Source organism: Thermobia domestica, chromosome 9 (genome assembly GCF_964235325.1).
Source record: "Thermobia domestica chromosome 9, izTheDome1.hap1.1, whole genome shotgun sequence".
NCBI lineage: Eukaryota > Metazoa > Arthropoda > Insecta > Zygentoma > Lepismatidae > Thermobia > Thermobia domestica.
Genome location: NC_137462.1, coordinates 149069534 through 149085171, shown reverse-complemented (window position 1 = coordinate 149085171; position 15638 = coordinate 149069534). Strand labels below are relative to the sequence as shown.

General features: G+C 36.0%; 1 protein-coding gene across 3 annotated transcripts; it reads left to right on the top strand.

Moving 5' to 3' along the window:
* The first annotated feature begins 1135 nt into the window (after positions 1 to 1135).
* On the top strand, positions 1136 to 15353 carry LOC145695092 (uncharacterized). Of its 3 annotated transcripts, none has more exons than XM_081771984.1 (3): positions 1136 to 4127; positions 7370 to 7529; positions 14679 to 15353. In XM_081771984.1, the coding sequence occupies exons 1-3, from the start codon at positions 3918 to 3920 to the stop codon at positions 14840 to 14842; spliced, it is 534 nt and encodes a 177-aa protein (XP_081628110.1). In that variant the 5' UTR covers positions 1136 to 3917; the 3' UTR covers positions 14843 to 15353. The 3 variants fall into 3 exon arrangements, with proteins under 3 accessions (XP_081628110.1, XP_081628112.1, XP_081628111.1); XM_081771986.1 differs by lacking the exon at positions 14679 to 15353 and adding an exon at positions 10239 to 10356; XM_081771985.1 differs by lacking the exon at positions 14679 to 15353 and adding an exon at positions 10253 to 10365 and having other exon boundaries at positions 1139 to 4127.
* Positions 15354 to 15638: the final 285 nt, after the last annotated feature.

The window sequence follows — 15638 nt, the reverse complement described above, 5'->3', positions numbered from 1 at the left end:
AAATTAAATCGAACGAAATCTTTTACTTTTAGTCTCACGGTTATGCCTGCTATGTTCAAGGTGACGGTGATGATGAGAAATGAATGAAATGACGGAATGAAGAAAGTGGGAGGAAACGTGAGCATCCCGAGAAAACCCACACACAAGGTGTTTGTCCACCACAAAGCTCACTTGGCGCGAGCTGGGATCGAACTAGGGACCCCATGCACCAGAGGTGAACGCTCTACCACTGAGCCACCGCGGCCTATTATACTTTTGTTCATAACCAGACTATAGTTCAATTCATTGTGTTGGAAAGGAGGGGGGGTGATCTGATGTGTCCCGTATTCTCATGAAGAAAATATGGCAGGTTTATTTATGCTGGAAGATGTTAATTTCATATAAGACATTTTGAAACATTTATTTCATACAACATGAATTGTATCTTTGTTTTAAATTAATAGACCCCTTTTGGTATTCATATTTGGCGAATGTCAGTCAGGCTTCTGGATGACTTGATCTACATTTGTTCGTTTGTCTGCCGAGCTCCTTCATGGCTAAGCGGTTAGTGTACTCGTCTTCGGCGTGGGTGACCCGGGTTTGCTTCTGGGGGGAGCTCATGTGGTTCGGATTTCACTTTAATCAGTAGGTCCCATCTCATAGCCTCGCTGCTGAAAGGGACGTTAAACACAAAATCAACTCGTTTGTCTGCCTCTACCACACACACTACAGAGTACAACTTTCGGCCTTCTAAGTTAAATTTTTCAGAGTACAAGCACGTGACACTCTAAATTTCCTGTATAGATTTTGGCGGCATACCAACTTAAAATATCAAAATGGCGGCCATTGTTTCAAAACAGCGAATATCTATCTACGCTACGAAGCGCAATGTTCAGTCTTTTAAATTGAAATTTTGACGGTGGAAGCACAAGATATGCTAAATTTGCTGTATAGATTTTCTTGGCGATTGAATGTAAAATTTCAAAATGGCGGCCATTTTTTCAAAACGGCAGTGAGTAGAAAATTGTTGCAAGTTGTGACAATGACAATCTTGAAATATAAATCACATTTTAACACTTTTACCCCCAGAGACGTTGAAATATTTCGAAAAAAAAAAAACTATTAAACCCGAAAAAACCCATATGGGCTCAGGTGGGTTGGGCTTTTTCAAAAAAGCCCAGGTTTTTTCAAACCCTTGCTGTGGTGAGTGTCTTTAAGTGGCAAACCAAGGTGAAACGACGTCTAAACGTTGAGGGGTTGCCCTCCCCCTCATTACAGATGTTTGACTTCGTAGCTAGGGCAGACTGGTAAATCAGGACAGGCGGCGAACTGTGGCGGAAGTCACATCAGACTTTGATGCTGGTCAGAGTACAAATGTGTCTGAACACTTCTAACGATGGGTCTCCGCAGCCGACGCTGTGTGCCAGTGTTAACACCACGACATCTGTAACTACGATTGCAATGGGCACGCGATCATCGCCATGGACCTTAGTGCAGTGGCTGACGTCAGAGCGCGTCGCCCCCTTCCCCGGAATTAGGTGACCTGTGTGCGCGGTTGTAGTGCCAACTCCCTCCAGCGACCTACCAAGGCCTCATTGCTTCCATGCCAAAACGCACCGCCGCTGTTTTCCGTGGCAAAGGTGGATATACCGACTATTAAGTAGGTGGTCATAATGTTCTGGGTGATGAGTATATATAGTATTTCTTTAATTGTTTAAAGACGCGAAGAAAGGAAGGAAGCAAGCAAGGCAGAACATTTCGCAGTTTGTATTTGGAGTTATTTCACCTTGGAGGGTCTTCTTAATTTGATTTTGTATATACGTAATAGTTGAGCTGGAGGTCTACAATTTACGATGATTAACATTCATTAGAATTCGAACCTATGGGTTCGTTCTTTCGTCTTGTAACATCGCATTGTTCTGTATTGGAACTCGATCCAAGAACCTACACCAGATATGTGGGCGGTAACCACTGGACCACTTATGTAATGTGTGTAGGTGAATCAGGTAGTTCACTTTATTTCGTGGAAAAAGTAAATGGTTAAAGAAATTAGGTGGACTAACAAATTCCATGATACTGTTCTGTAAAACTTTTTCTTAGAATTGGTATTGTAAGCTCTCGAGTTTCAGAAGCGTCGTTTTTTTTTTAAGATTTGAAAGTCTTTTGATAATAAAAAAAATTAAAGCTGATCATACAGAAAAAAATCAGTTCTAGAATTTTAGTGGAATGTAACTACGCTGTTACTTTTAGTCTAATTTAGAGTGAAATGTTCATTTAAATTTGTTTAAATTCATGAAATGTTCATTTAAACCGAAACAAGTGGAAATTTTGTATATGATGTTGCTGTTGACAAGTTGCAAAAATTCGAGATTAGATGACAGTAAATATAACATTCATAAGTGTTGTTCTTGCTTCCATTACTTTATATGATAATGCAGCGAAAAAATCTTTCACGGTATTCATATATGTTAGCCTAATATTCCTTATACATGACTAATATCAGATATTTACACCAGTGCTAGCCAACTGCTAAACTGGCGTGTCTATGCTTCCCGGAGGCTTTTTTGTAACCTGCATTTTGTTTCGTCAATAATTTTGAAAGAATTTAATTTTCACTCTGTTTTACTCATTATATAGTGTTCCGATTTAGTTCCTGCGGAGAAAGTGCTTCGTAATTCTTGCGATGCAACTATAGTCCTTAGAAGTTGGTCATCACCGATTTACACTAATGAGAAGGATTCCTTTAAAAAATAAATGTACCCGGTTTAATGTTTTCAGTTAATTATTATTGCTATTCACATTTTGAATACGGCTAGATTTTGCTGTGGCTTTCCTCAGAATACGGCGTGTTTTTAAAGTTTTTCATCAATTCTTAAAAGAATATGTAACGATAATATTAGATGTAGTGAATTTATTATAGACTAATATGTAGTGTGAACTACAACCTAAAAGACTTTCCATATTCAAATCGTAATGTTTTAATTGTGTGAAAAGGTTTTCACTACTTCCATTCTTAGAAAAGAAAAAGTCCGTTCCAGTCATCAAAATCAGTTTCAGAACCAGGGCTGGAATCTTGATGGAAGTAATTTCTAGTTTCATCCTCGTTAAACACAACGATCATTTTATTGTCAAATTGTTTGACTCAAAACTTTTGTACAATCTTAAAGGCATCATAAAGCAAAACAGTATAAGTGTATGTGGTTGGTGTCCTACAGATCCCTAGGTGGGCTTGGGCATTTACAACGGTCCGGGTTTCGATCCTTTATCTTTTGGTCGTCTCGTTTAGACTTTAACAACAGTTTGGATCGTTCACCAAAGCCGACCATATAGCCACTGGACAACACGGTTCAGAGTTCGGATCAGAACGTTCTGGGAAATCGACACAAAAGCTGATTCTAATTGTATTCTCAATGCCGATGCAATTTAATAATGTGAAAATTATTACGTTGCATAGGCATTAGTTGTTTATGCTGAAAGAAAAGTATATTAGGTTATTTCTTACAACTAGCAAATGTAAATTTATACCCTGATAATTATTTTGGTAAAGGATGCGCAAGATTTCCGTCGCAGACGCGACGCACACACATATATGCATACTCGTCTGTTTGCTGAAAGAAAAACTCTTACGAGTGCTTTTATACGAGGTTCATTTAAAAATTAAAATTTTCTTCATTAATATTCGATGAGCTGGACCATATGGTTACAACAGGGCCACAGTCACCTATAACTGTTTCATACATAGAGGTGTTGTAGTCGAACTACGACTTTTAACCCCATCTCAATCTTTTCTTTGTATTTAAAAAGCTAAATTTTCAAAGATACCAGCACGACTGGCCGCAGTGACTCATTACAAATTTGCAAACGAATCATATGTTGCCGTCCGCAACGTGCAGACATCCGTAGTCGGTATTAATTGTGTAATTATTTCACTTACAGATATGAGACAGTCGATGTCTAAGATGATAAGTTACCAGCGATATCTTAAAACCCAAGTCGAGGCTATTTCCGAAGTCATGAATTTACAGGTGACGTCTAAGATGGATGATAAAGGAAACGATATATTGTGTTCTTTAAGCCTACCAGCTCAAAATGAACAATTGCAGAAGCTAGAGGAGAGTTTATCTGACGAAGAAGTGAAGAAGCAGCTGGTAAGTTTCTCTTCGGCTTTTTATGTTGTGTGTGTTTCGAGTACAGCTTACGTGCAGTCGAGAATCACACACTTGTATTTGCAAGATTTCAACAGCACTGAAAAGTCGGGTAAAATGAAATTGATCGGAAAGAATTAAAGAAGCTTTCGTTTCTTTACTAGATAAAGTCGAGGAATTTTGGGGAATGTCTGTTCAAAGTTTAGTTAGTGAAAACTGCGTACATGACTTTTATTTCCCCTCCACAGTCTATCTATTCCTTGCTGTATGAACTTTTCTTTGAAGTTAGTTTATTATTTCTTTTCATGTACTTATTTCATCTCTCATATTTTCGTCTATTAAGATTAGTTTATTGTTTTTCAAGAATTAAGACATTCTCCTTCAGTGTGCAATATAATAGAGATTTCATAGTGTATTATTTTTTCTTTCAGCTGGTCCACCTGACGGTTCTATCGATTAGTTCTAAGTTTCAGATGTTATTTATTTCTAGTTTTGCATTGAGAATTTATCACGTATGAAATGCATATAACGTGCTGTTGTCACTGGCGAACGCATGAAGGTGCTGCACAATCTGCGGCACGTCTCCTCCCTCACCTCCTCTCGAAAGTTTTACCCCCTCTCAAAAATGTTTTTAAAAAGTCGGACTTAGTAACTCGATATATACTCATAGAATTTCTGAATGTTGTCCAGAACCTTCGGGTCTGTTGTTGCATAATTTCTTCCGTATATAGTAAGTTGAGAACTTCATGATTTTAGGTTGTCGGCCTGTCTCTAGAATGGCATTACTTTCTTTTTGTGTATGTTTTATTATTAAACCTACTTTTCATATTTCTTATGAAATAGTATAAGGTATTATTTGAATGAAATAAAAACAGATTGGCAGCTATGTAAATGTTCGAGATTGGGCGAAAAATTTTGGTACTACGCAATCTAATTGGTACAAAAATTTCCACGATAGACAGTGACATTTAAGAAACTGTTCAGCAAAAATCATGAAAAGTCAGGATATTTTAAGATATTGGTGTCCTTAATTTAATACCAATGTTGGTTGGTTTAAATCAAGGTGGTTTAAACCGGTGTTTAAAAATCAATTGGCTGCGTTAATTGTAATCTAGGGTCCAGGGCTTGATTGTGGGGGTTGCAACATTTCTCCTGTGTGTGTAAACCGAATTGCGCCTCGGATGTCACTCTAAGCAGTAAGACCTGTCCTGTTCTGTCACAGAGAAGCTAGTTTGCTTTTAAATGTATTGATAAAAGTTCGGAAAAATTTGTATCTTAATCTGTAGCTTAACTAGAATCTTTAAGTTTTCTTGAACAGCATTAACATACTATTTTTTCTATTTTAAAATTCCAAAATAAATTATTTGTATGAATGTCTTATTTAGTGCACTGGTTATAATACTGTGAATTAGAAATGCAAAAAGCAGTCTTTTTTGGGATTGTTTTTTCATATATATATATAAAGCTTTTCTTAATTTTTAGATGGAAATCTTTTTGACTTTTATGTTTTCCTACTTATGTACCCCCTTTTGTACTGAATTCTACAATGAAAGAAGTGTCCTTACAACAGTTATTACTGTTGTAAGTTACGTTCAGTGTGTGGCTGTCTGTCTTTATTGGTTATTGTACTGATTTCACTGCTAAGCTGCAAGTGTAAGTTACGCAACCCAACATCTTACTAGGGACAAGTTGGTTACGTAATAACAATATCATGTTTCTGAAAGTTACACATCTTGACGTGTGTTGTGCAGGTTGCCTAAATTTACACCGACAGACAAGAAAAAATCATCATCTTAGTTCCAGAAACCCTTTATTGTGAGCTTCAGATACTTTATTAGAACGCAATATAAGTTCAATTGAGAAAATTAGTCATGAACAATCATGCTGTTTGATGTTAGTTTAATACTAGTAACAGGTCATCATTTAAAGAATTTATTCCGTCTTTCTCTATATCGTGTATTAGCGTTTTAAACCTTCCGCTGGAATTGTAACGACCTCAATAAATAATATGTATTTACACACAAGTATTCCGCATGACTTCCTACGTAAAATGTTTACAAAAAAAAGAAAAAAGAAAAAAAAACACTAAATGTAGTTTCAGTTTATGCATAAATAATAAATAAGTTTGTTCCACTGAGTGTAACTACTATTTTCAGAACAATTATTGCTAATATTAATTTTTTTACTAATACATGACGGTCGTTAAATATTATTCTAATAGCTTTACAAACATTTCGTTCGAACTAGGAAACTTACTGCGTCTACTAATTTGCCCTTTTTCTTTTCTATCCATTGACCGGTTATCTTTGATTATTGAACATATAACAGTCTTCAGAATGCAGTTTTTTTTTCTTTCTTTATGATAGGAAACAAAAGGTGGGGCACACTGTTATTTCTTCGTAAAAGTTGAAATATTCATAAAAGCCCTAAATTTCCCAAGCCGTGCAATTTTTTTTCATTAAAAAAAAAGCCGTTCTTTTCGAGTCCTTGCATCTCTGGTGATAATCAAATTACTTTCTTGTAAAGCATCGTCCAACGTCCAACGTCCAACAATTGCAACGTCCATATGCAACGTCCAAACAAACTTATTTCTTCTAACCATATGTAATCTGAATAAATAAAGAATTTATTTAAACCAAAACGAATTTTAAAAAGGTGTACCTTTTGCCAATCGTGTTTAGTACGCATATAGTTCCCTGTTCTTCCATTTTAGATATGTACATTTAGAAGTATAAATTCGTAGTTAGGATCCGAAAAGTAAATGACCTAAAAGTGGAAAGAGCTCTTAAGAAAACGTTAAAATAAAAAGAGATGTCCGAAAAATTGAGGAGGGCCTATAAAATATTCATTTACAATATGCCACCTAGTAACTGTTGCATGCAATAAATAAATAAAATGTTGTGATTCATTATAAACCTGTCTGTTCAGCGCCTAGCATTATCAATAAGTTGTGGTTAATTGTTGTCACATAAAGACGTTTGCGTCCTACGTGTTTTTGGTGGCAGTTAAGCAATTGTTAATTTATATGAAAATATTAGAAAAAGTGAACCTAAGAATGAAAGGGGGGGGGGGGGAGACAGAGTGACGGGTTCTGACTCTCCTGCATGTGATTTGCATATATGCCTTCTTAAGATATGTAAAGGAAAGATGACGTGTCCGCTGCTTTAGGGCCTTACTGATAATTTCTAGATTATTACTTAAACTAAACTTCGTTAATGTATACATGTTTGTTTTTATTTTTTCAGATGGCTTACCTTGCTTTAGCAAAAGGAGGAACTTCTTCCAGAACTGCCTGCAACATGATGTCAAAGATTATCTGTGATGAGGTTGCTGCCTACTATAGTTACAAAGGTCAAAAAGGAAAGAGGGTGTTTCGAGAGTTACTAACGTGCAAAACTGTTATAGGTAAATACTGCACTATAGCCAAACTTCGTACTGTAGATTATGTCAATTTACTACTGTGCTTTAGTTGAATGTCATATATGTTTGACCGGAGACTTTTTACTACATTTCCCCTTATCAGTTTCTTTATATAGGATGTAGCAATATAAATTCTGGATTATTAAAGCAAAATTTAGCATCACTTTATTGGATAAATGACTGAAGAATGCAGATTTTGATTAACGTAGCAGTTCTTTGAGTTGGGTTCAGTTGAAGATAAGAGTCCTGTCGTAATGTAGTTGCCTCATGTGGAGATTAGGTAGGCCTCGTGTGGAGATTAGGCAGGTGGCACCTTGTTGAAACTATGCGTTCATTTTCGACAAGTTCCATTGGAAGGACGAATAACTTGTAGCCATATTCCTGTTCAGCGTCTTCTATCAGCTTTTCCTGAAGCAATCATTCCTTCTGGGAATCTATCCTAGAGAGGCTGAACTTCTGTGCGAAACAGTAGTCTGATAATAGGCTGAATTGATTTTCGCATTTTTATGTACGCGGCGGAGGGTTATCACTAGGAATACCGAGGGAGATTCTCGAATACACAAGGAGCTCCCTCGTAGATATGTAGATAACATACACGCCTTTCGCGCTGGAGCCCCGGGTTCAATTCCCGACTGTAGGTTCGCGTCTCATGGCCTCGATGCTGAACGAGACGACAAACTAAAATCAAAAGTAAATCGAACCCTCGGCGTAACTTTTGTTAAAAATTCTAACAAAATATTATCAGTCAGTTGTTGTACATTTTGAGTTATTTGTTATGGTTATCCAGACAGTTTACTACAGTAGTGTGAAAAATTACTTCATAAATAGCTTAGATGATCATTTTTGAGATCAGTTGGATCTGGCAACTTAGGATATATTTTATACAAAATGCGTCAGTTATGTGTATTGTTACACTCGTTCATATCATGGTACCGTAGTTAACAAAATACACCACCTTCCTCTAAAGCAATTGAAATAAATCTTACATATTTTATGTCCGAAAGAACATACAAGCTAATGGGTTAAGAACATTAAAATAACTCCTTTACTTTTGTATAAAGATGCTAGCTGAAGTGCCTGGCATTGCAGAGGAGGAATAAGTTTATAGAAAATTGTTCGCCCTACGGCCTCGCAGCTCAAAAACACGCGAGTAAACCGAATTTCGGTTCAAATTCCTTGGAACTTCACCTCTAGTCTCCCTCGTTTGCTCAGCGTAAGTTTTTGCACTTCATAACCCTGCAATCATGCCAAATTTTAACTGTCTTCAATTTCTGAAAAACAAACCGGTAAAATTCGGAAGAGAAAAGCACGCGAAAGCCGTAACAATAACATTTGTCCCATCGTTTGGAGGTTTACCTAATCATCCATACTTTTTTTGGCAATATGATCTCGTATTTCATAGCTCTAATAATACTGGGTTTCAACTATATTTTCCAATTTCAAGACAATAACCACTTCAGAAACCTCATACCAAATTTCAATTCCTAATCCCCTAGACTCACATGTTTGTTCGGCCTGCGGCCTCGCATCTCGTAAACCTGGATTCATGCCTAATTTCAATTCCAGAAGAGAAAAGCATGCGATAGCCGTAACAACATTTTCCCATTTTCCCCTCACCGTTTTTTTTTTTTCCTCCTACGTTTGGATAAGCCTGCAATCATACTGAACTTGATTTATTCAAATTTTAAGACAGTAGGCACTTAAGATTTATTAATAAATGTTACGGGATTCAATTCCCAGTGCGACTCGTATGGCTTGGATTCCACGTTAAGTTGTAAATCCACGTCTTACATAGGTTCGCTGCTGAAATAGACGCTAAACTCTATTATTATTATTATTATTATTATTATTATTATTATTATTATTATTATTATTACTCTGTAAAATTCAGAGTTAGCTGATTACGGGAAACTTTTATTTAATCCATATTGTTCATGATTTTGCATTAGAATTACACTTTTTCGTACATGACATCTGTTAATTGTATTTAGTGTGATAATACGATTTTATGTTTTAACCTCACCCATTCCCAGTTGTAAAAATATAAGTGAGTCACTGAACCGTTGAAATGAACCGATTCATTTTAGTGAGCGAACTACTGAGCGACGAATCTGAGAGGTGAATGGTTTTGCCCATCACTAATATGACATAGTACGTAAGATAACTTGGTATTCCTAGGGTTGACTTACCCTTCTAGTTGAATCTTGGAATAACTCTAAAACGAGTGGGGGGAAACTTTTGTGTCTACTTCTTTTTCCCGGACTGGTGTGCATTCATGCAGATAAGGTTAGGTCTAATCTATAGAGCCTTCAAAATTATCTTACTGGCAGCATTTATATAGCTTGCCACTGTTGGTAATATGTTGAGCTGTGAGAACAACCTTACTTCTACGCCAATTTCTTTATGTTCAGTTATCTTTTATAATGGTGTTGACCCGCTCACTAAAATTACCAAATTGAACAACATTGGTTTTCTGTACTGCTGGGTTCGGACCAGTGGCAAAGATCTTAACTCTGAATCATGTTCCAGGTACGGCTTAGAACGGGCCATTGACTTATCTTCGTTCGAATTTTTTGAATCGCTGTTTACGGCAGTGAATGAATCTTAATTTTTGTCTGGAAACATTATAACTGTACTAGTAAGTTAAACGTAATTTGTACGTAATGCTTAAGTCATTCCTATAAACGAACTTAGTCTCTGTATTTCAGATACTATGAGACGCGTTCATAACCAGGAAGATCTAACGGATAATAAAATTGCAGAGATGATCGGGCATTGGTTAGCCAGAGCAAAATTTAGGATAGAGAAAAGGTAAATACAGAAATTTTCAGAAGTAACTGAGAAACACTTGTGTACAGTTAAGTTTTTGAAGGAACATTGTTATTCATATTAGTTTTTCTTATTTAAAAACGTAGCTAAACATACATTTTAGTTCAATGTTGAAATTGAGCAACTTCCGATTGTCTGTACACTGATGTGGAATTTTCATTCTAAAAAAATATATGTATAAGTTTTGTTTATGGAAAAATCAGTTATCTCAATTTAGACATTGAACCATTTCTTTAGTAGTGAGCTGTTCATTATCGGATACGGAGGTAGTCTACTCTCCATTTCAGCGTTATAGACCCCTGGGTTCAAACAACTATATCTTCGAGCCCAGTTAAAGTAGAGACATGAAATATGCACCATTTTACTCACTGAAGTGTTTACTTTAACAGGTTATTTGCTTGCAATTCTCTGCTTAATACTTTAGGTTATAAAATAAAAAATGTATTTAAAAACGTAATTTTTTTTTTGCAATAAATTGGTTTCCTTGAAGTTTAAAGAAAAATATCTCAGTTATTTTTTGCAATACAGGAATGAAATTTTTACTGAATATGAACGAAAGTATACTAAACAAAAGTGCAGTAGTATTTTTAAAATTAATTTTATAGTTAATGTACAATAAGTTATTTTGTTACATGTACCGATCTCTGCCCGTAACTCGTATTAGTGAAGAACGGAAAGCACTGAAGTACGCTCCATTGAATGGCAATATTAACAACGTATACAGTTTTAGTTCAGATACAGACAAAAGGTCCGAAATTACAATATGACAATAGTCATATTTTTTACGATCAGTTACCACTCAGCTGTTGCGACGTTGCCGCATGGAACTTCATGAGTCAGCGTTGCGCGAAGCGCGGGAAGCAGAAATTGTGGCTGTGTTTGTTCTCGTGTGGTTTCTTTTTTATCTTTGTGTGTTTTTTGGTTAGGTTGTAATATAAACAATGAAAAAGCATCATTTTCGAAGTTTCGAGAAACAGTTTATAATAAATGCAAGATCATTTTTTGATTTGGAGAAACAAAACAATGCTCCACAATTTTCGTTCTCCCAATCCGTCAAAAGAACTGCCGAATGCTTAAAGGTGTCTGAAAAAACTGTGAAGCGTGTTTCAAGTGAGTTTCGCAATAATAGTGTCCTAGAATCTCGGGAAAAAAAACAGGTTCCCCGTCAAACAAGTTGGTTATAAATGAATTCCTTCAAGGGTGTATTCGCCGGAAGCTCCACGAATTTTATGTGCGAAAAGAGTATCCAACGGTAAAAAAAAACTCTTGGAACAGATAACAGGACTTTACTGATGCTCCAGAAATGAGTGAAACTTCGTTATGGCGTGTGTTGCGAAAACTGGGATTTCGGTATAAAAAGTTTAACAAGAAACCAGTTCTAATGGAAAGTGATAAGATTGCTGGGCAAAGGCATCAGTTTCTACGGCTGTTGAAATTTTACAGACGTAATAATTTTAGTCTTTTACACCGATGAGCCTTGGTGCGGTGCGAACCATTCTGACAAGTTTGGATGGCAAGAGCAAATTCTGCCAGAAGAAGACACACCAGTGTATGACTACTACCGGAGTGCTGTTCAACAGGTTTCGAGTTGGAGAGGGGCATTCGTACTCCTTCCGGTGCTGGGAAGAGAAAAATTATGCTGCATATTGGCAACGAGGAGGGATTTCTTGATGGAGCCGAAGTGTGTTTTGTTGGAAAAAAGAGAACTCAGGATTACCATTCCGAGATGAACGCCAAGCACTATACGCTGGTGAAGTAAACGTAATTTCCGCTTCCTGTTCAGCTAGCTGGTTACAAACAAACCAGCTTTAAGCGGGTTATATGAAGAAGCTTACACGGTACTCGCCTATGAAAATGATTTGTTTCGTTTTCGGGTATAACCATAACAGTTTAAGAGGTGCATTCATTTTTTTGTTTTTGTTTGTTTGTTTTCCCAAGAATGAAATTAGAAATATTGTACTATATAACATATTAAAGAGAAACAAAAACAAAGCCATATTGTACAACAAGCGATATAATGATTAATTACTTATTGGGCAACAGATATATCTCAATCTTTTTGAAGAACACTTTCTCTCCTTGCATATTCTGCCAGAAAGAAATTAAAATACACATATTTTTTTTAGCAAAGCTCCCTTGTTCTATCTTTTTTTGTTCGTTTGTTTGTGACATTTTTAGGCTAATTTCGCTGTTTAATATATATTAATACTCAGAACACTGTAAAATCGTTTCTTAGTAAACTGATAATTGAATCACAGGAAGTTTCCAGTATCTTTGAGTTTTTAAAAGATCGTCTTATTTTAGCTTTCTGTTTTTATTTGTGTACTTGTAGTTTCTTTTTAATATATTTTAGCTCCTAAAAAAGTTTAGTACAGAAGTCCTTAGTGCAAAGGCGGGTGGAAGGTGGTAAAATAAAAATAATCGAAATTAAACCGTATCAGTGTCGTATCCTTAGTTTTCGGTGTTGCTGAAATTAATAGTGACGCTTAAGTCCAAATTCAAGGTCAATATAAGTGTCGAATAAATAGGTTTCTGGGTCGTTAAAATATAGGGACTTTCTGGATAAATTTTAAGTTCATTTTCAGTCTTTATTGGTATAACAGTTGAGACGGGGTGAAAAATGTCTAAATTAATCGAGATTAGTGTCGAATCCATTAGTTCTGGGTCGCTAAGCTGATTAGCTATGATATTTAAAGCAAAGTTAAGCATCCATTTTTATATACGGATGTATTTTTAGATTTACTTACACATCTTGAGTCGAAAGAAGATTCAAGGTTTTTCATTTCATATTTCATAGGTGACGAGACTTCATAATGTAAATCAGGTTACTGAATAAATTTCAGACTAAATGATTTATTGCGTTGTGTAGGAATTTTTATTGCGCAAGTCTTGTAACTTCATAATAAAATACGTTTTTTTATTATTCATTATTCTAGTTGATCACGGAAAAATATATGTATCATCGTTTTCTTTCTTTTTTGTCGTTTTTCCACCAATATGGGAAAGACTGAGTAGGTAATTAGATTACATATTCTGGAAAACTGGGAAAAGTCAAGGAACTCTTCCCGTAATTCTTGTCGCCAGCTTGTGAACGTTTGCCTTGGAGACACGAAATCTTTAAGGGCAGGAAAGCCTCTACTGGAATAAAAAGAAAATGAGCAAGAGTTTCATTCATGACTTGCTCATTCTAGCTTTTTTCTGCCATATTGATCTAGGAGACTGCCACTCTACTCATTTGGTTTTGTGATCGTGCCGGTACAGGAAACTTGGTAAGTTCCGTCACTTGTAATGATATTCTTTTAAAAATCTGGATTTTCATTACGCTTTTTTTAATGGCGTGAGATTTTTTTCGGTACAACAGCTCAGATTTTTCTCATCTCCAGTTCGTTGGTAAAAGTATGATACCGTCATTTTGTGGTTGAAGTTAAGCTCGTCTGCTATTACGCAAAAAGATTTTAGAGTGTTTCACATTTACATCATGCGTGTACGTTGCATGCATTTTAGACAGGACCTTAGTTCCCACTGTTCCCCACCATCAAAAAAGTGCCTGGAACCTCTCAACATCTGCGATCGCGACCAAGCGGCATCGCCGTAGGTTTGTTTTGCCTTTTGTACAGTTTCGGTTACGTTGTATCAAAGTTCGACACAAAACTTGATAAAATACTGTTGCTCGTAACTTCTTTCTCACATTTTCATGACGGTGTACAACTTAGGTCACAACGTTGAACCTTCATTTCACCTCTACACCAAAATGTTAACACTGACACATGACGCGTACGTACTGTGGTAAGTCATACGCGCAGTGTTACCAATTTGTGACTTTAGAATCACCTCACAACTTTTTTTACACACCTGGTAGAAAATACAGTGAACTCCCTATTATTCGCGGGCCGATTATCTACGGTATTAAATGAAAATTACAACGGTAGAATAAGATATGCAATAACGCCTATAACAGCACGTTACACCGAAACATGTAACACCATAAATAAAGGAAATGTAGGGAAGTGGAAGCACGCATATGGAAAGAAAATTCATTAAGTCATAATTGCATGTGAAGGACCACTGCTGTAAGTGAATATCACTGTAAAGATTATTTATGTCCGTCCTTTTTGGTGTGTTTTGTTGATTATCTGTGGTTACTATGCCGGCCAATTCTGTGGATAATCGGGAGTATTAAAAATAACTTCAAATAAGTATTTGAGATGTAAATGTACGCTAGCCTAATTCCTTATTACCCTTCTGTGTTTGAAGAAATGTTTTTGTCAGTATTAAGCCTAATTTCGTAATCTCTTTTTTTCTTAGGACAAAAACAAGTAGTCCACCCGGCGATGAGGGCATTGTCCCGCAACATGATGTCTCTCAAACAGGCGTGTCTGAAGAAAGCGCAACATTGGGGTCGGCGAAATAGTAAATCATGTTCTAGTTTGTTGCGGGCCGTTTTCCCCAACATTGCTTGTACCTTGTAACATTGTAACATTTCTTGTACACTCATGTCCAAAATGGTTGTCGCATATCTGTAACTATCTTCTTGTAAGAATATAATTTGATAATGATTTTGCAGTGTAGTTTTAATACTGATACTATGCGTATAATCGGGAAATGTATATTTGTGGTAAATTTCATAGGAAAAGAATTATAAATACGAAAATTAGAGAGAATAAAACAAAATGTTACTAAATGGACAAGGAAGTTTTATTTTCGTTTTATTGTTATTTACTGCTCTTTTGACATGAAATTTGCTGCATACAGGTCTTTACCGATTAAATACATACTAACATTATAAGAAGTACCGGGAGAATTCGTTATCAAATTATATTCCTACAACATATTTATAGACATGCGACAATAATTTTGGACATGAGTGTACCTTGTACTCAAGACTGAATGCGTCTTTATTCCAAAGTCTCAGCTTTGTTTTCTATTTTCATTATTGTAGTTGTAGATTATTTCGGTGTTGGTTGTATGTTGTGTTAGGTTGATATGTCGTGATGTCTTAAATGTTACCAAACTGTTAATAATGTAACTATTGTATTAGTTACAAGAGATGGAAAGTAAATTGTGAAAGTAAACGTACATACAGGGTGGCTCAAAAGTAGGTATACAGTACCGTACTGATCAGCTCATTGAATTTTATATCATTTCTTAATGTTATTGCTTAGTTTATTATTTGTTCTTAAAGCCTTTTGCTTATACCTTAATCTCGGAACAGTCGAAGCAAATAAACCCACAAGCTAGAATGTTAAACTTGATCAATGCGGGGTT